The sequence below is a fragment of the Aquarana catesbeiana genome, linkage group LG06, assembly GCF_042186555.1.
Source record: "Aquarana catesbeiana isolate 2022-GZ linkage group LG06, ASM4218655v1, whole genome shotgun sequence".
Lineage (NCBI taxonomy): Eukaryota > Metazoa > Chordata > Amphibia > Anura > Ranidae > Aquarana > Aquarana catesbeiana.
The window spans coordinates 5626898-5648832 of NC_133329.1; the positions used below are offsets into that span (position 1 = coordinate 5626898).

The 21935-nt window shown below is 43.5% G+C and overlaps 1 protein-coding gene across 1 annotated transcript in view; it reads right to left on the reverse strand.

The window, feature by feature from the left end:
* The window catches only part of LOC141148140 (uromodulin-like), a 61422-nt gene extending 40548 nt beyond the window's left edge, over window positions 1-20874 (reverse strand). Inside the window, exons 1-6 of the mRNA XM_073635327.1 lie at window positions 20629-20874; window positions 19063-19086; window positions 15593-15685; window positions 7483-7691; window positions 6373-6533; window positions 1370-1609 (exon numbers count right to left, since the gene is read on the reverse strand). Of these exons, the coding sequence (XP_073491428.1) occupies window positions 1370-1609; window positions 6373-6533; window positions 7483-7691; window positions 15593-15685; window positions 19063-19086; window positions 20629-20704 (803 nt within the window). The 5' untranslated portion in view covers window positions 20705-20874. The remainder of the gene's footprint in view (window positions 1-1369; window positions 1610-6372; window positions 6534-7482; window positions 7692-15592; window positions 15686-19062; window positions 19087-20628) is intronic.
* Between the last annotated feature and the right edge of the window lie 1061 nt (window positions 20875-21935).

Genomic DNA, 21935 nt, shown 5'->3' on the forward strand with positions numbered 1-21935 from the left:
GAGAGAGGAACGAAGGGGGAGTACGGAGGGGGACAGATAAGGAGAGAGGACGGGAGGGGGAGAACGAAGGGGGACAGATAAGGAGAGAGGAACGAAGGGGGAGTACGGAGGGGGACAGATAAGGAGAGAGGAAGGGAGGGGGAGAACGGAGGGGACAGATAAGGAGAGAGGAACGGAGGGGGAGAACGGAGGGGGACAGATAAGGAGAGAGGAACGAAGGGGGAGTACGGAGGGGGACAGATAAGGAGAGAGGAAGGGAGGGGGAGAACGGAGGGGACAGATAAGGAGAGAGGAACGGAGGGGGAGAACGGAGGGGGACAGATAAGGAGAGAGGAAGGGAGGGGGAGAACGGAGGGGACAGATAAGGAGAGAGGAACGGAGGGGGAGAACGGAGGGGGACAGATAAGGAGAGAGGAACGAAGGGGGAGTACGGAGGGGGACAGATAAGGAGAGAGGAAGGGAGGGGGAGAACGGAGGGGACAGATAAGGAGAGAGGAACGGAGGGGGAGAACGGAGGGGGACAGATAACGAGAGAGGAACGGAGGGGGAGAACGGAGGGGACAGATAAGGAGAGAGGAACGGAGGGGGAGAACGGAGGGGGACAGATAAAGAGAGAGGAACGGAGGGGGAGAACGGAGGGGGACAGATAAGGAGAGAGGAACGAAGGGGGAGTACGGAGGGGGACAGATAAGGAGAGAGGACGGGAGGGGGAGAACGGAGGGGGACAGATAAGGAGAGAGGAATGCAGGGGACAGCGGAGAGGCACAGAGGAACGGAGGGGGACAGCGGAGAGGCACAGAGGAACGGAGGGGGCATGGAGAAGGATGCAGTGACAGTCAGCTGTGAGCGATCACCGCTGTATGTCACTAAAGCTGGTGAAAGCCGCTGGGGGAGAATCTTGTAACTCCCCCACGCGCCGATCACAGCTGTCCTCTAGGTATCGGGGGAAGCATCGGGAGCATTTGCCCGAGTACAAGTACTTGGGCAAATGCTCGGCATCGGTGCCGATACCGATACTAGTATCGGTATCGGGACAACCCTAAAAAAAACAAAAACAAACAGTAAAGTTAGCCCGATTTTTTTGTATAATGTGAAAGATGATGTTACGCCGAGTAAATAGATACCCAACATGTCACACTTTAAAATTGCGCACACTAGTGGAATAGCACCAAACTTCAGTACTTAAAAATCTCCATAGGTGACGCTGTAAACATTTACATACAGAGCAGGCCTAGTGCTAGAATTATCGCTCTCACTCTAACGATCACGGTGTATGTAACCCGTGTGTATCTGGCTCTGATAATAGCCAGTGCCTCACCAGCCGCTCACCTCACCGCACCTCCCTGGTAGACAGACCTTCTAAGCTTACCTGCTTTGGAAGAACTGGTATTTTTGTGGGTCATTCATATCATTTGTTGCGGTGGCGTAGCAGTTCTTCATCACCAGAACATAATTAGATGTGTCTCCAAGAAAGAAGACTCCAACATACAATAATTCCTCTGTGGACATGACAGCTTCTGATCCCGTGTATGGAGTTGTGAAGTTACCATTATACAAAGCCATGTGGACCTTGAATGTTCCTTTCCCCGAAACTGCGATAGTTGTAGTCCTACATTTCAAAATAATGATAAACAACAATTAAATATATAATACTAATCATGTAAATGACAGCTAAAAAGTAAACTGGTAAAGAATGGTGACGATAGAAGGAGGGAGATTAGAAGGGCTCAATCATAGTTATAGACAATAGAGCAGTAGACGAGTACTCTGCACTACTGTAGGACAAATAAATAAACAGAGGTCTAAATAAAGATAATACCACATGCAGTGGTGGCTGTTTTTTTTTTTTTAGGGGGGGGGGGGGGGCGCAAACACCCCCCCTTCGGCGCGGCATGGACCTATGGTCCATGAAGACATGGATGAGCGAGTTTGGGGTGGAGGAACTTGACTGGCCTGCACAGAGTCCTGACCTGTCCTAGCTGCAAAGGGTGAGCCAACTCAATATTGAACCCTACGGACTAAGACTGGGATGTCATTAACCACTTCAGCCCTGGACCATTTGGCAGCTCAATGACCGGAGGACTTTTTACAATTTGGCACTGCGCTGCTTTAACTGGTAATTGCGCGGTCATGCATTGTTGTACCCAAACAAAATTTGTGTCCTTTTCTTCCCTCAAATAGAGCTTTCTTTTGATGGTATTTGATTGCCTCTGCGATTTTTATTTTTTGAGATATAAATGGCAAAAAAACAGACAATTTTGAAAAAAAATGATATTTTCTACCTTTTGTTAGAAGAAAAATCCAATAAACTAAATTTTAGTCATACATTTAGGCCAAAATGTATTCGGCCACATGTCTTTGGTAAAAAAAATGTCATAAGCGTATATTTATTGGTTTGCGCAAAAGTTATAGCGTCTACAAACTAGGGTACATTTTCTGGAATTTACACAGCTTTTAGTTTATGACTGCCTATGTCATTCCTTGAGGTGCTAAAATGGCAGGGCAGTACAAACCCCCCCCCAAATGACCCCATTTTGGAAAGTAGACACCCCAAGGAAATTGCTGAGAGGCATGTTGAACCCATTGAATATTTTATTTTTTTGTCATAAGTGATTGAATAATGACAAAAAAAATTTTTTTTATAAAAAGTTGTCACTCAATAATATATTGCTCACACAGGCCATGGTTATATGTGGAATTGCACCCCAAAATACATTTAGCTGCTTCTCCTGAGTACGGGGATACCACATGTGTGGGACTTTTTGGGAGCCTAGCCGCGTACGGGGCCCCGAAAACCAATCACTGCCTTCAGGATTTCTAAGGGCGTAAATTTTTGATTTCACTCCTCACTACCTATCACAGTTTTGAAGGCCATAAAATGCCCAGATGACACAAAACCCCCCAAATGACCCCATTTTGGAAAGTAGACACCCCAAGCTATTTGCTGAGAGGCATGTTGAGTCCATGGAATATTTTATATTTTGCCACAAGTTGTGGGAATATTACAAACTTTTTTTTTTTGGCACTAAGTTGTCACTAAATGATATGATTTATTTTTTTGTCATAAGTGATTGAATAATGACAAAAAAATTTTTTTTATAAAAAGTTGTCACTCAATAATATATTGCTCAAACATGCCGTGGGCATATGTGGAATTACACCCCAAAATACATTTAGCTGCTTCTCCTGAGTACGGGGATACCACATGTGTGGGACTTTTTGGGAGCCTAGCCGTGTACGGGACCCCGAAAACCAAGCACCGCCTTCAGGATTTCTAAGGGTGTACATTTTTGATTTCACTCTTCACTGCCTATCACAGTTTTGAAGGCCATAAAATGTCAAGATGGCACCCCCCCCCCCCCAATGACCCCATTTTGGAAAGTAGACACCCCAAGCTATTTGCTGAGAGTCCATGTATCTGGCACGCTTGCTGGGAAGATACTGTCTGAATGACAAGAGGCCAGAAAACGTAATCAGGGACTCATCAATGCAGACAACTTGATGGGGAGTAAACAAGGCTGCAAAATGTTGTTTGAAGTGGTTTACAAGGGGCCAAATTTTGTAGAGCTGATCAAATTCATGGTCACCCCGAGGATGACAGAGTTCATTGTTGTTGAAATGCATGAACCGCAAGATCTGCTTGTATCGTGTCCTGGTCATGAAGGCAGAGAACACAGGTGTTTGGTGAATTGGGTCAGTGGACCAATATGACCGCAACTCACTTTTTAGTTACGCCCATGAGGAGGGAAAGGCCCAGAAAGGTCTTAAATTTGGAGACTGTAATTGGTCTCCAATCTCTGACAAGGGTCAGCTGGGAATTAGCGGTGATGTGTTGACCAGCATACAAATTGCTTTGGTCCACAATAGATCTATAGAGATCTTGAGTGAAAAAAAGCGAATAAAAATCAAGTGACGTAAAATCAACTGTTTCCACCTGAATTCCGGGTTGGCCAGTGAATGGGGGAAGTACTGGTGCTGCAGAAGTGGTGGGCCTGTCTTCGTCTTCTTCTTGGTGGCAGCAGGACACTACTAGTGCTTGCCATCTCACCAGCTTGAACTGCACTTATGGGACTCGCCACGTCACCAAGTGTTACTGCAGTGCTGGATGTATGACCAGGGTGTACTAGGCCTCTGGTGCTTGCCAGTTCACCAGAAGGAATAGCGGCGCTAGTACTGGCTCTCTGCTCCATACGAGGGACCTGCGGTTCTTGCACCTCAAAGACAGCATAAGAAGATCGGGGTCTAGTATGCCTGACCTTGGCAGGAACCACAACTCCATCATCAGAGCTATCTGTCATGGAGCCGCTGTCCTCTACAGGATCGTATTCTGAGCCTGAATCTGACAGATGAGTGACTTCCTCTTCACTATTTGTCATGCTCAGAAACGTGTAGGCCTCTTCACTAGTGTACCTTCGATTTGCCATTTTGGGCTCTAAATTTAGGGGTACACTAGTGAGACTCACAGGCAAAAAAGCTCCTGACTGTCAGCGACTGATTCAAACGCTATCAAAAAAACTGTTAGTGTTCACAGGAATCAGGCCTGACTCTGCGAACGCTGCAGTTATGTGTGCTTAGTGTTTTGTAAGTGTCAGTGATTGATTGATACTGCACTTGGGTGGGCTGGGCTGGGCTGGGCGGAGGGAAAAAACGCAGGTGCTAGCAGGTATCTGGGCTGATCCCGCTAACACTGTGTTTTTGGGAACCCTAAACAGTTGGGGACGCTAGTATAGATCTGATCAGATCAGATATTGATTCATTCAGACACTATACTACTAAGGGAGGCGTATGGTGCATACGTGGGTGTTAGCGGTACTGGCACTGATCTGATGCTGCCTGGGGTGACGCAGACCCTATCTGACGCTAAAACCTAACTGATATCACCCGCCGGGTGATTAGGGGGTTAAACCTTTATTGGGTAAAATATGGCAGGTGCCCTGATTCTATAAAAAAATCTAGCTAAACTGCGTCACCTGTGACACTTATACTGTGATCACAGGTGACAGGGGGTAATCAAGGGGTTAAACCTTTATTGGGGGGTTAGGGGGTCCCTAAACCTATCTGAGCCTAATACTAATTACCCTAACACTGATTAGTGTCACTAATGACACTAGTACAGCGATAAAAAAAAATCTGATTGCTGTACTGGGTGACACAGTGACAGGTGGTGAAGGGGTTAATGGGGGGGGTGATTGGGGAGTGAATTGTGTGCCTACATGACCTGGTGTCGGTGTAGTGTTGGTGCACTTACTTGTATGTCTTCTCTTCTCTGGAACAAAAAGACCGACACGAGGAGAGATGACATCACTTCCCCTGTCTGTGTTTACAGTTACACAGACAGGGGAAGGATATCATTGGTCAGGACCGATCACCAGGTCCAGGCCAGATTTCATTGGCCGTACAATTACGGCGATTCGCCTGCCTGTGATACTGCGGCGGAGGGTCGGCAAGCGGTTAAAGTTTGTGTGTGTAAAGGCGGGTGTCCCAATACTTTTGGTAATATAGTGTATGTTGTATATTTCCTATGCTCCTCAGCTCCATAGAGTGGTCTATAATGCAGCTTTTTACTACTGCCTTTAATAAAAGAACATTTATTCAGAAGATAAAATAGCCTAAAAAAAATTTGTTTTTCCCAGTTAACGATGTACATGAAGTTTTTCTGAATGAGTGGCTATGAAGATGATTTGTAAATAGACCCCATACATGTGTTTTCTGTTGTGATGTATGAGTTTCGGTGTCTCTGGATAATCATCTATGAAAATCTGGGTTGGGTCGGTCAGATTTGATGAAGCTCCTAATGTGAACCAACCCGGGAGCCAAGTTACTAAGCAGTCACCCCATAGACATTTTCCATTATCCTAAACCCTCGCACGCACGATCGGATTTTTGGCAGACAGAGCGTCGGAGTTTAGTCTGAAGGGCGTGTGCTTGGAACTTGTCTTGCATACTAACGGCACACAATTGCCGGCCAACACACACGAACATAGTGACGTACTAAGTATAATTTTAGCTCTTGAGCGCCACCCTTTGGGCTCCTTCTGTCGTGTTTGGTGAGCATTGATTCCGAGCATGCGTATTTGTGCTTTGGACTTTTGTGTGACGGACTTGTGTACAGACGATACGAAAATCTGACAACAGACCGTTGTCCGCCGAAAAATTTACTAGCCTGCCAAACAACATTTGTTGGCGGAAAGGTCGGACTTACCGCCAACAACCTCACATCCAACATTTCCTGTCGGAAAGTCCAATCGTGTGTACGGGCCTTTACGGTTGCATTTTAGGCAAACAGTTTGTCATCACACAATTCCTGTCAGAAAATCCGATCGTGTGTACGAGGCTTTAGACTCACATCTTGATATTTTTTTTTTCTTTTACCTGATGATAGGATTTGGAACCGTATTCAGACTGGATATTATATCCAACGTGTGGGAGCACTGCAGGGGTACAATCAGGGTGGTTTTTCCTGGGGTGTTTCCAATGGTGTTCACATCAATGATGATATTAATCTTATAGGTGATATGAGTTATGTTTGTTTCCTTTACAGAAATAAAAAAGAAAAAAACAATAATTAAAAAAGAAAAAAATGTTGATAGTGCCGACACCTATGTCCTCCTCTCCCATCACACCCACCATCTGCCATACAAAGGCCAAACGAAGACCATACAAAGGCCAAACGAAGACCATACAAAGGTCAAACAAAGACCATACAGAGGCCAAACGAAGACCATACAAAGGTCAAAAAAAGACCACGCAACTTCAACTAAGGCCTAGAGCCATGGGATTTTATTATAACACCTGTCTGGAGGATTTTTTTTATTTATGTATTTTCACAGATAGATTATTATACTATATATAATATGGTCTATATAAATAATAATGATATTATTATTATTTATTTTTTTTACCAAATTTTTTTAGCCAGTTTAGTGTGCAAAATATCTTCTCTGAGACACGTGGGCGGGGCCGGCTCCTTGCCTATCTATGAGCGTATAACAGCAAAAACCTCATCGTCTGCTTAGCCGGCCTCATCCACCTCTGCAGCCATGTTGGTGCCTTCTTTAAATTGTCACCTACCCATATCACTATCCTTTTCCTAAATGTCCCCCAACCCCCACCCCGATGTAGATCCATCGTCAATCATGTCGCCTGACGCAAAAAAAGAACAAAAAAAAAAAGGTCCGCTCCTGGCGAATGCTCCCACGGTCTGCCTGCTCAACCAGGGGGAGGGGCCACCTGGCGACGTCACCTGGTGGCCATGCCCCCTTGTGACCTTATGGACCGGTGCATGCTGGGCCGGTGACATCACAAGGAACGGACTTAATTTACTGCATGCGATCATTTATGCAAATGAGTCAAATGACCGCGTTATCACATCCGGTAAACGATAGTGAATTGACCCCTATGATTAATAAGATTCACAATTGTGAATTAACAAATAGAGAAATATTTTGGGTAACAATAATAGCAGCATTGGAGAAGACTTACATAAGCCAGGGCTTTGCAATGTCCGACTTTTAGAGGGACCAGGACTGAGAAGGTATTTGTGACGGGGTCATCCTGGAAGTTGAAGCAGGCGTTCTCCTTCACGTGACTCTGGTTGAAGTAAATGTTCAGATCATTAAACTGACATTTATGGAAGGCGGCTCTCATCTCAAATGATTTGCAGGTCAGCTCGGGAACAACCTGTGACAAATCTTTAAATGGAACAAGGATTTACTTTATTATCTTTCAGGGACCCCCGGTGTATATTCCAAAAAAAAAAAATTGACAGCCAACATGAAGAATTCCCAGGATAATGGAATTAAATAGAGAAAAGGGCTAATGAAGGAGGAGCTGAAAAGTTTGAAAGAACTTTCGAGATGACTTCATATTATTGTATAGTACACAGTAAAGCTTACAGTAGATGATATTTTAATGCTTGGATTTCCATTTAATTTAAGAACTAATGCCCCGTTCCCATGATCAGACTTTCTGACAACAAAACCATGGATTTTTGTTCGAAGGTTGTTGGCTCCAACTTGTCTTGCATACACACGGTCACACAAATGTTGGCCAACAATTACGAACGTAGTGACGTACAAGACGTACGGCAAGCCTATGTGATATTTCCATTACGAGCGCTAGTTTTACAAGACTTGAGCGCTTCTGGCTCGTACTTGATTCCGAGCATGCGTGGACTTTTGTGCGACTGACTTGTGTACACACGATCGGAAAGTCCAACAACAAAAATTTGTTGGCGGAAAATTTGAAAACCTGCTAGCCAACATTTGTTGGCGGAAAGTCCGACAGCAAATTTTCGATGGAGCGTACACATGGTCGGACTTTCTACCAACAAGCTCACATCCAACATTTTGTTGTCGGAAAATCCGATTGTGTGTGCGGGGCATAAGTCAATGCAGCTTAAAAACCGACAGGAAGTAACGGTACTGGTATCATTTCATATCATAAGATAGAAGGATGACACTTTTCAGAGGCTGCAGCTACACTATTTCTGGGCCAACCCCCACCAACACCTCCATTTGGTTCTTTCAATCACTTGTGCATATTACCAGACTGGTGACACCCACCTATGTTCTAAGTTGGTAAAATATTGGAAACATTTTGTTTGTTGTATGTAATCCATATACGTACATTTTCTAGCTTCTAGAACAGAGGACTCCAAACTATGACCCACCGACCAAATCCAGCCCACTACAAGATTGCATCTCACATTGCCCCCATTGTGTTGCATTTTTTCATGTCATTTGGTGGTTAGGACCAACAGCATCTTAGCAATCGATGACTTGCTTACTCCAGCAGGAGGACAGAACCTCCTCCATCCTTCTCATAAAAATTCATAAATGGTATAGAGCAGTGGTCTCCAAACTGCGGCCAGGGGCCAGATGTGGCCCTTTGTTTGCCTTTATCTGGCTCTTGGGACACTATTCCAGGCCACCATCTGACACCAATGATAGGGCACCATTCCCCCTACTGATGCCATAGATGGGGCACTATTCCTCTCATTAAAATCATTGATGGGGCACTGATTCCAGGGCATATTCTACTCCCACACAGCTCAGCCCCCCTAAGACCTGAAGAACAGTAAACCGGCCCCTTGCTTAGAAAGTTTGGAGACCCCTGGTATAGAGTATTTGTTCAGTCTCAGTCTTTGCGAATGACACAAGGATATGCATAGTAATAAACTCTCATCAATGCATAGAAATTTTGCAGAATGACCTAAATAAAATAAAGGAGTGGGCAAACAAATGGCAAATGAGGTTTAATGTGGAGAAATGTAAAGTAATGCACTTGGGGGTCAAAAAACATAAATTAAAAATATCCACTAGGTGGAGAATAGCTGGCAAAATCAAGGATGGAGGAGGATCTAGGGGTGCTAATAGATGACAGATTGAGCAACAGCATGCAGTGCCAAGCTTCAGCTGCCAAAGCCAGCAGAATATTAGCGTGCATAAAAAAGGGGATAATAATAATTCTGCCACTTTAAAAAACTCTAGTTAGGCCTCATCTGGTGTTTTCTGTTCTCTTCTGAGGACTGGTGACCAGAACTGATGTGCTGGAGCTGGAGAGAGTCCAAAGAAGAGCAACGAAACTTACAGTACAAGGGGACTGGAGGACCTCAATTATGAGGTACGGCTGCAAACACTAAATTTATACTCGCTGGAAAAAAGATGCTTGAGAGGGGACATGATAGCGATCTACAAATATCTCAGTGGGGATACCGGCATACGAAATAAACTATTCAGTCCTAGGGAGTGTAAAAGGACATAGGGGCAACACAAAGAGACTGGAGGAGAAGCAGTTTAACCTTAAGCTGTGCAGGGGATTCTTTACTGTTAGGGCAATAAGGATGTGGAACTCTCTCCCATAATTGGTGGTGGTTGTGGGGAGTATAGATATTTTTAAAAGACTCCTAGATGTACATCTTAAAGGACACAACATTAAGGGATATGTGAAATAATTATAGACACTGATATATGCACCTACACAGGTTGAACTGGATGGGCTATTGTCTTTATTCAGCCTTACCAACTATTTAACTATCTCTGCCCCATCTCCTGCCTCCTGCCCTGTTGCTATACTAACTATGCATGCTGTAAACAAGGTAAAGGTGGAAACTAGGGAATCTGATCTAAAGGGGGTTCTGTTGGGGATCTTAATGTAAGGGGGGACTCCTAAATTGGACTTTAATGTAAAAGGGGCTCTGATGGGGAGCCTAATGTAAGGGGGGACTCTTAAGGTGGACTCTGTTGTAAGGGGGCCTCTAATGAGGATGCTGATGTAAGAAGGGTTCTCATGGGCACCCTGGTATAAGGTTTCTAATGTAGATATAAGGGTGGCTTTGATAGGAACCCTGATGTATAAGGGGATCTCCTAAGGTTGACTCTGATGTAAGGGGGCTCTGATAGAGACACTAATGCAAGGAGGCTCTGATAGCGACCCCATTGTAAGGGGGGCACCTATGGGGGATTCTGTTGTAAAGGTGGCTCTGATGGTGATTCTGATGCAATGGAGTAATTTCCAATCCAAACAAGGTGTGTGTGCGCCCACACACCAAAAAACCTAGGGACGGCACCTAAAAAATGTTAGGACTTTATTTGGTTTATTTGTTAGATATGTGCAGTGGTGGCCCGTCCATAAAGGGCACCGCCTTCCCTATCCATGCGTCTGCCCCCCTGATCTACATATCAGTGGTGCCAGACCAAAAATTCCAATGCGGGGGGGTGGTTTTTTGAAGCACCTGATTAGAGCCAAAAAAGGGTGGCCTCAGAGCACAGAGCACTGCGCTCCGAGCCCACCCAGTAGTGTGACCATAGCGAATAAATTTTCGCTATTATCACACTAAAGCTCCTCCCCGCCACGTCAATCAGGAGGCAGGTCTGTGAGACCTGTTTCTCAATTGGCCAAAGCGTCGGGCGATCCTATTGGATGCCTAGCACTTTGGCGGAAGGCATACAGCAAAGGAAGCTGGAGGAGCAGACACCGGAACCTCCATGGCCGTTGCCCGCACTCCAGGAGAGGACACCACATTCCCATAGACACACTCCTAAACCTTGTGGACAGCCTTCCCAGAAGAATTGAAGCTGTTATAGCTGAAAAGGGGAGGAGCCAACTCAATATTGAATACAGTCAATGGCAACCATAAAAAACAGCGCTAGTTGAGCCAGTCTTGTGCGGACAGATAGCCAGGTGAAAATCAATAAGGTAAACCATGTATTGATTTATTTTTACCATAAGATGATTTAAAAAACAGTTAAAATTCTCCTTGCTTAAATGGATGACAATCAGCTTGCTAACTGCTACGATGGTACCTTATGGCGGAGGCCAGAGATGGACTGGCTTGTTCAAGATTTGCAGCAGTGGTGGAACCCTCATTCACCCCTTACGAAATTCATGAAAACGGGGAAGAGGAAGGGTGAACCCAACCCATGTCGGGACTGGGAGACAATGAAGAGCCTCAACCGAGTCCCCGATGGTAACCAGCGGTGAACGGTAGCACGGCTAGCCAGCCATGGATTGAGAGGGGCCGGGAGACAACCGGAGCAAACTCCAATAGGGATAGGATAGATTACAATATGTAATGTTTTAAAGACTGTGTTCACCTTTATTAAAATAATAATAATAATAATAATAATAATAAATGCAAATATTTTTGCAGAAAAAAAATAGAATGAAAAATAAAGGTGAAACCTCTAAGCTGCGCACCCTGGATCCAACAGTTGTAAAGTATATATAAAATATATAAAAATAAATAAATAAATCAAGAGCAGCCCATAGTGTAACTAGAGGTCTAATTGTGAAATGAAAATTAATAATTAATTTCATACCGCGCTCAAATGTCTATAAAGTAATGTCCATAAACCACAACCAACGATTCTTCAATCAAGTGCACAGTGATGTATAAAAATCAGTGACACGAAAAGAGGGCCGTAATCCACCGGTTTAGGCAAACCCATGACAGGTGTCAGATAAGCAAAGATGTATGTAAAGATGTATCCACCAAGTACGGACACCTCTCACCAACGATGTAGCCAGACGGGAATCATAAATCAAAGGAAGAAAGGAGAACTCCTCATAGTGTAGCTTGTAGCCATTTATTTGTAAAAGTATTCATTCCAGTAAAAAAAAGCACATAAAATGGAGACGGTACGCCAGGTTGCGTTCCACCTGCGATCCATTACGATGGCGGAAGTGACATATCATGCACTACCTTACCCAACGCGTTTTGTCAGCACGTCTCACGTCATCAGGGGTCATGTGGATGTTTGCCTAAACAGGTGGAAGATGGCATTCTTTTCCTGTCACTGAATTTTATACATCACTGTGCACTTGATTGAAGAATCCCTGTAAAGCATTGCATCTCTGATCAGTGGATGGTGGGTGCAATGTCAGACTCCTGCCAACTCTTCCTCCAACTTTTTGCCCGTACCTCTGTATGGGATTTCAGTTAGGGAGAGCTGGAGGACTTGTCAGTAGACTCGGAGTGGGCTGATTCCCGCAGTCATATTTCACTGAGAAGTCCATCAGCCATGTTGATCTCAAATTTGACTGCTGGTGAGGGAGAAGATCCCCCGCACAATACTGAAGGAAATGAGGGGGAGCTTTGGAGGTGGGAGGGTTTCTTGGCGACGTGTTCTTCTGGTAGACCCCACCCAAAAACATCCCCCTTCCACCCATCCGCTGATTCAAGAGTTCAACTATCGTGTACCAACTCGGTATAAACACAGATCTCATGTATTTGAACCACATTCAATTATTTAATTTTTTTTTTTTCTTTTTTAGTTTTAGATGGATTGGGAATGGAATTGGACCTTCATCATGTTTTTTTTTTGTGTGTCTCCTTCGGGACAATTCATTGGAAATATTTCCTTTAACTTTTTGTCAGGTTAAATCATTTTTCAATTCACAAGGATTTATAACATTAAAGTAGTATTGCAGCTTAACCACTTCACGCAAAATCATGTAGCTGTACGTCATTTTGTTGAAGTGGTTGTCCCGGGATGATCTGCAGCTGCAGGCTTAACTCCGGTACTGTTTTTTTTTTTGGAGCGGACAGTCGGCTTTCTTCTAATAACAACTGATGCAGCTATGCAGCCGCTCAGCTGTTATTACAAGGAGTGGGAGGGGACTCCCCATCCCCCTCCACCTTTCGCCGCTCCGTCCGGGTCTCCCGTTCCCAACTTTAGACCCGAGCCACCAGCCAGAATGTCTGCCGGCTGGCCGGAGTCCCGAAAAAAGACGGATTTCGGCTTTGGTCAGGTCTCCAATGTAGAAACCCAGGAGAGACGTCACAGCGTCACTTCCAGTTTACGCGGCTGCAAACGGCAACATTTAAAAAAAAAATATCAGTATTCAAAGACACAGATTTTGGTGTTTGGAATACTTTCAAGGGCAGATGAGTAGACATGTGCACTGCCGAAAAATTTGTTCATTTGCACTTTTCGGGTCATTCGTTATGATCGCAATTCGTAAATTCTAAAATTCGTAAATTTGAAAATTCATAAATTCGTAAAGAGATGCCTCATTCATGCATTCATCCAGTGATTCTGCATCCACGCAGGAGGGACAGATTTGTTTCATTAAAGGTGGAATATTGGGACATTGGTCCCTGGGCTATTCAGCTCTACAACAGTGCCTTTTATGAACTATCTGGTCTCATCTCACATTGGCTCATAATTGGAGCACTCTTCGTGAGACTACACAATTCTCATTAATGATGAGGTGTGCGGTGTCAATATAAACCCATTGGTCCGTCATACGGATCTTTGACACTGAATGACTACACCAGAATATATTCAGAACACTAAACTTTCTGAACCCTTGGCCCCTGAAGAAGGTATTGGAACACCTGATACCGGAAACGCATCAGGCATTTGGGCATTTATATTGTATGCGTTTTCACATAATACATTGGTTTGTCTTATGTAGCACATGTTGTGCATTCTTTCATATATGCGACCTTTTGTATTTGCATTTTAATATATTATATTAAAGATTAATTTTACTTAACCTTGGAGTTGGTGGTCCATTTAAAGTCCCAACTAGGGGGCATCTACTTCTATTGAAAGGGATGGGACCACCATACTCTAGATGAGATGATGGGAGCCTCCTTCTTGTTTACTAACCTGTGTAAGAAAGATGTATATAGGGAACTTACCTATTTCCAGGCTGCTCCAGTCCGGTCACGTGACCCAGTTCCCCTGTGCCAGGCATCAGCAGGGAAGAAAAGGGAACACTGGCAACAGATTGACTATTGAAGCCTATGGGGGACATCACCACTGCAGGCTTTTCCGGCCGTTGCCAGAACACTCTTTCCAATCCCCAGCTGCTGCCATTGGCTGACACACGGCATTGCATGACTGGTCCAGAGCAGACTGAAAATAGGGAAGTATTTACAGTACATCTTTCCTACACAGGATGGCAAACAGATTTTTTTAGGGTGGGTAGCAGTTGTAAGGCTAGTTGTAAAGCTAGTCTACATTTATACCTTTCAAACCTCATATCAGACTTGCAGTGAGAGCAGCACAATGTATCCATATGGGTTAGAAGGTACTTTGGTGGGGTTCGGGGTTAAAGTCTAACTGAATTTCATGAGTTCTGATGTCTTATATATATACATATACAAACTTCAATTTTAGTTCCAAAAGGCTTTTAGGAGAAATGGACAAAAGGCTGTCCCAAAGGCTGTTTGTGCCTTATATCTCCTTCTACTGTTGCCTGGGCATCCTAAGCTTGATTGCCAGTTCCACCAGATTCCACCCTTCCTGAGCTTGACTGCCAGTTCCACCAGGTTCCATCCTACATAAGATTACCTGATAATCTATGAAAGGGTGCAACCTGGTGGGACTAGCACTCAAGCTAAGGAGGGGAGGGACATGTTGGGACTGTAGGTAATCTAAGGAAAGTTGGAACCTAGTGAGACTGATAGTTAATCTATGGAAGGGTGGAACCTGATGGGACTAACTATCAGTCTCACTAGGTTCCAACTTTCCTTAGATTACCTACAGTCCCAACATGTCCCTCCCCTCCTTAGATTGAGTGCTAGTCCCACCACCCTTTGTAAAACTGGTTACCAGTTCCACCAGGTCCAACTCTTCCTTATCTTGACCGCCAGTCCCATTAGGTTGGACTGTTTTCCTAGGTTGACTACCAGCCTCACCAGGCACCCCATTTTTGTCTAAGTTCTGTCTAATTTTGAAAGTAATCAGCTCAGGCCGTGTGTTTGGTCTTATCATCCCACATCATCCCATCATGCGAGACCGACAGGAGTTTCCCCAAACCATTCTGCCCAATTTTGCATCATTTACTGACCTGTAATGCAACCTTTATGAAGACTGGTTTGGAAATTCAGAGGTTCGGAAATATTAAAAAATGTTGGACAGACTACTGTACAACTGATCGAACATATTAGAAGTTCTCTCATCTCTACTCCACAGTGGTATCACAAACAGCAATAAAACCCCAACTGAAGTTTTTAATATTCTTGAGTCTATCCAAAGCTAGGGTTAAACTTTAAATGGTTTATTAAGGCTAGAGGACTTCAACTATGAAATATTGTGAAAAGCTGGAGTGACTCTTCAAATTCTTGCATACATACCGGTGACTTTATACGGATCTTTGCAATAACATCCAAATTGTTCGCCCCTCTGCTGCCATTCCTCATCTGCTTTACATATATGTGTTGAAGCACCTAAAGGGAGCAGAGGATACTGATCAGATATTTGTTCAAATGCAATTTCCCATTACCTTCTACCTAACCAAAAACTCATAAAACAACCGTTCTCCTCCATTGGTCATCATTATCATGGGTTAGCAGGAGATTTCTTCCAAACCTGATTTTATCACAAGAACTGATTATATCTTCAATACAATTTCATTGAAATTAGCCTTTCATTTTGTATGGCATGATGACAGGCACAGTAGAGCTAGGCTTATATTCACCATGCCAATGGCTGCTGATGCAGGACTTGCATTGGCACTTTTCGAATAAGTGATAAAAGAGGTGCGTCGTGAGGATGCATGCATCAGCGACATTGTTCCTGCTGGAGCACACACTGCATGGCATTATGTGTAGGGAACAAGGGGATTACCTTGTAACTCAGGGCCTAGTGTTTCAAGATGCTAACCTTGTGAGGACACAGCAGGCACAGGAGGAGAAGGAGTATGAATCCTGTGGGAACATTGGGGCTGAAAATGGGTTTCAAGCTTCCCAAACCACGGGATTAGTATGTGGCTGGGGGTAGGTAGCTGAGGATAGTGTCAACCTCAATGTTCTTGAGGACTTTGGTTATTCCCCTACCCCACCATATAAAATGCAAAATACTAATCACAACATACAAGGCCATCCACAATATTGCCCCCAGCAACATCACCAACCTCATCTGCAGATGTCACCCAAATCATCCTCTCCGCTCCTCCCAAGACCTCCTGTTTTCTAACTCACTTGTTACCTCCTCCCATGCTTTCCTCCAGGACTTCTGCAGAACCTCTCCCATCCTCTGGAACTCGCTGACCCAGTATGTCTAGTCAGCCCCTAACCCGTCTGCCTTTAGGCGATCCCTGAAAATTTATTCAGAGAAGTCTATCCCACCTCCACCTAAGAACCGTACCCGAGCCACCTCCATCAGATCACCCCCCCCCTGCAGCAACTACTTTTTGAACCGTGTCACCCTCCCTAGATTGTAAGCTCCATGACCAGGACCCTCCTATTCCTTCTGTATTGAACTGTATTGTAATTGTACTGTTCCCCCTACATTGTAAAGTGATACGGAACCTGTTGACGCTATATAAATCCTATATGATTATAATGATAATATTTCCCCCTCCAGTAATTTGAGGACCATGGGTTCCTTCATTCTCCAGAACCTGCAAAAGGATCCTGGGATTTGTGGCATTAAGGAGAGGGACAATTAGGGCCAGTTTAGGCTTTGTTAAAGCTCTCTGACTGCCAGTCAAAGCTCCTGTTGCTAAATAAAATGGTTAGCTTACAGTCCTGTTTACACCTTGCTTTTGCTTGGTGGTTCGATGAGGCTTCGGTGGGACTTGGATGAGGCTTTGGTGGAGCTTCGATGAGCCTTTGGTGGGGCTTTGGTGGGGCTTCAGTGGGGCTTCAAGCGAGCTTTACCATAGACTTCTATGGAGCCTTTGAAGACATTTTGAAGCACAACTAAAGAAACATGGGTATATGGTGAAATTTTTGAAGCCGAAGCAAAGCAAGGTGTAAAGCGCATATGAAGCCTTGTTTTGAAGCAAGTCTAAATTGTCCCACTCCATCCGCAAATTAGAGACTAGACTTAAGGAACACTTGGCTAATATCCGTAAAGGTTTTTTAAACCACAGTCTGTCAAAACATTATGCATTATGCCATGATAAAAGTCCAAAAGGTACAACATTTATGGCCATAGATAAGTTTAATTGCCATTGGAGAGGTAGTCATACCAGGAGAAAGATACAGTATCAAAGATGGAAACTTGGTGGATTTTTTGTTTAAAATCTTAAAGACCACCTGGTTTGAACATAGAATGGGACGTTAACGCCTTTATTAACAATAGGTGAATTCCTAGGCTGCTTACATTATTACATATTCCGTGTTTATTGTTTTTGATTTTATTGGTTTATATTTAGAATTTTTAAATTGTTGTACAATTTGTTTCCAAGATGGCGGCACTGTTTCTATTCCCCAATTGGCCCTTGATAAGGCCTTTTTTGGGTGTTAGGTTGTCATTAATATAAAGTTTTTTTTAGAGGTTTTTACATATATATTTTTTGTTTGTTTCCATTTGGCCCGGTTCTTTACATCCAGCCCAGTCTCAGAAACCAGAATAGTGAGATATCTCTTGTCTCTGCTTCTGATCTCCCTAAATATGGCTGCCGATGGTGGGTTAGGCTGTATACGTTCTAGTTGTGTTGTCAACATCCGGCTATGATGTGGTCCCACTTCCGGGGGTTCAGAGTGAGGCTTGGAATGCAAGGGGGAGGATGTGTTCCCTTTCGCCCTCTGCCTAAATAAAGAGGAAGTGACGATCTCTGACCACTCCCCTGACAACGTTCCTTTTTGGACGAAACGCTGTGTAGGGTGGAGCCCAGAGATGTGACGTTACGATGCTATACGCGATGACCATGGTCATCTTATTGGTTGGAAACAATCGAAACCTAGGACTGATTTTAGCCCCTGACATGCTAGTTTTTACATGAAATGTGAGTATTTTGAATGCTTTTTATGGAATAAATTTGCCCTGATTCAACCAGGGCAAGAAAGGAGTTGCTTTCTTTCTATTAAATATATGAACCTGGGGATCCATCACATGTTGAGACTGTAGGAGATCCAGCTATCTGCTACCTGAGTGGAGTAGTGATATTATGGATATATCATGCCTATCTGACCACCTATAATCTAGTGGTCCATTGTTTGCGGTAAGAGGCCTGGTGTGTTGGCATTCAGTGGAGGATATTTTAATGCACCTTAGTTTGTCCTGTATATACCGTGGGTGATTCCAGTTTTTGTGATCATGGACTCTAAGCTAAATCACAGTGGACTCTTTATTTGCATATTTTTAAGCTTTCATATTATCAGACCCATTGACATTCTTGTTGTTACTTGTATGGCTAGCTTGGATGTCTGAAATTTGGGGCTGGGTATTTGGGATCAAAGAAAATATCATACTCACTGTAGGCTCTCCTGGTCTCTCACTGTAAACCTATCCTTACCTCCAGTACCCCAATCTTGCATGAAATTGTCATCTACTCTCAGTTGTGGTCTGCTGAGGCGATCCTGAAAACTGCAACCTGAGTACCACTTGCAGTGCAACATCTCCACCACTAGGAGCTCTGTTAAAGACCAGGAGGTATTTTAGAACCTGAAAGTTGGTCCGTTTTAGGGTTCCCACCTCCGCTAAGCGAGTGGCCAAGACAAGATCTCTGCCCACTCTGTAGCTTTTGCCACCCTCAGCTCAGCTGCTGTCTAGGTTCTGGCCAGCTCCCCCCCCCTAGTGGGAGCGCATTCCTAAGTTGTGACTCATTCAATGATTCAATCACCATTGTGATCTGATACAAGATTAAAACACTTACTAGGAGTGGTGACTGTCAATGGATCTGGAAAATAGAATAAATGATATGAAATTAATACAAATTATCAGACATGTTGACATGCTTCATTATTATGTGTTTATCCAGCTTAGACATCTGAAATTTGGGGGCTGTGTATTTGGGATTTATGTAAATGTGATAATCACTGTAGGCCCTCATTGTCCTCCAACTTTAACCCATCCCTAACAATTACCATTCACCTGGCCTATTATAGCAACATGGGTTTGGGGGTTTGAGGGTGTCCTTAGTCTGCCTGTAAAGTGGCGCATCTGTACGATGTGTTTTACAGTATTGCAAAATTACATTTCTAAAGGAAAAAATGTAATTCAAAATTGCTCGCAGCTGAAATGTATTGCCGAATCCCGGCAATATAGATGAAAAACCATTAAAAAAATTATCTGGCCCTTCAGGTCTGGTATGGATATTAAGGGAAACTCTGCGCCAACATTTTAAAAAAAAATGGCGTGGGGGGCCCCCCAAAATCCATATGAGACCCTTCAGGTGTCTGTTCATTGTCTGGTTTGGATGTCTGAAATTTGGGGCTGGGTATTTAGGATCAAAGAAAATGTCATATTCACTGTAGGACTTCCTGGCCTTCCACAAACACGCAAATCCCGGTTCTTTCAGGGAAGAGGAGACAGATTGTGTGTTCATACTAAGTTTGAACACCGATCTCTCTCTCCTCCTAGACAGTCCCACCCCCCTACAGTTAGAACACACCCAGGGAACACAGTTAACCCCTTGATCGCCCCCTAGTGTTAACCCCTTCCCTGCCAGTGACATTTATAGAGTAATTAGTGCATTTTTATAACACTGATCGCTGTATAAATGACAATGGTCCCAGAAATGTGTCAAAAGTGTCCGATCTGTCCGCCGCAATGTCGCAGTCCTGCTAAAAATCGCAGATCGCCGCCATTACTAGTAAAAAAATTAAAATGCAATAAATATAGCCTCTATTTTGTAGACGCTATAACTTTTGTGTAAACCAATCAATATACGCTTACTACGTTTTTGTTTTTTTTTACAAAAAATATGTAGAATAATACATATCGGCCTAAACTGATTGCTTTTTTTCAAAATTGACAATCTTTTTTTTGTTTATAGCGCAAAGAAAAAAAAAGAAAAAAACGCAGAGGTGATCAAATACCACCAAAAGAAAGCTCTGTTTGTGGGAAAAAAAGGACGTCAATTCTATTTGGGTACAACGTCGCACGACTGCGCAATTGTCAGTTAAAACTACGCAGTGCCGTATTGCAAAAAATGGCTTGGGAAAATCTTCTGAGGCTGAAGTGGTTAAAGGAAGCTCCTTTCACTTCTGTTCTTGACCAAAAAAAATACAAATTTGGTAAAATTTTGCCAACAGTCTAATCAATTTAATAACAATCACTGCACTTGCACCTAGCCAAAAGTTGAGTTCCCGTGTAAAGCCTGGACCTAGAATCCAAGGGACAGATATAAAGGTGAGGCAGTTGGAGACATCACAAAATGCAGCACTGCATTAGAAACGTTATGGGTTCACTCACTTTAAATATTGTATCGGTTACATACCTGGTGCTTGGCCAGCTGTGAAGGTCACCACTGATGTGCTGGACAAAATCAGCAAGATTACGAGGGTCTTAGACATGGTGGTTCTTTTTCCACAGGTTCAGATCCAGCAGTCTTCCCTTACCTGAGACACCAGAGATACAATGGCTTCACCTCACCCGGCTTATCGTAAAATATATCATTTTAGAAGGAAGTGGACAATCAGAAGGTAATTTCATGTTGATCACCAAGGTTACAGACACACCTATGTTCCACTACAGTACCCATCCTTTATTTTCCCGTAATCTGAATGTGTTTATTGCCCAATATGATCCTCTCAATGCATGAAAGTGTCACCTTCCATCCAATGTCTGGGTTTAGAACCTTTGGTCATCCATTGGAAGTTTACAGCTGTTTAGTAGGAGTTTATAGATGTTAAATTATCTTCTAGGTGTCCTTCTATGATATGTTTACTGTAAATGGCCGCAATTGGAAGACCGGCTGCGGCTTCTATAAAGACAGTGTTGTAAAAAAACAACCTTTTATTTGTCTGTCTGCTTTTATTAAGAGGCCGCAAGAAGGTTTGTTCAGCAATCCATGATTACACAATAATATGAAGCTTAGATGAAAAACATGTTTAGCTGAACCTCTGTGTGCATCTCAAGACAAAGTATTCAATAGCACATACCGGCGCCACTCCTGTTGTAAATGATGCATTTCCTCCCATTACAAATGCCCCTGGCCTCTTGCTCTTCCTCCGTCTTGTCATTTGTAGGAAGGGCTGAACATTACAATATATATATATATATATATATATATATATATATATATATATATATATATATATATATATAACCAAAAGTATTGGGACACCTGCCTTCACACACACATGAACTTTAATGGCATCCTAGTCTTAGTCTGTAGGGTTCAATATTGAGTTGGCTCCGCCCTTTGCAGCTATAACAGCTTCAGTTCTTCTGGAAAGGCTGTCCACAAGGTTTAGTAGGGTGTCTATGAGAATATTTGACCATTCTTCCAGAAGCGCATTTGTGAGGTCAGGTACTGATGTTGGACGAGTTATAATTGCAACGGTCACTCTTTGTGCTGCATTTGAAAATGTATATTTTATTTGAGAAGTGATGCAGTTTAGCTTTGGATTTATAACTTATTTAGGATAACAAATTTCAAAGGCTAGCACAACACTTGCTGTGTTTATTATCGTCATATACTTGTGGATATTTTCACCAAGTGCAGAGATCACAAACTATTCCACTTCAACTTCTGTCTAGCTGTTCACCCATGTGGAGCTTTCAATGCAGGTTCTAATACTG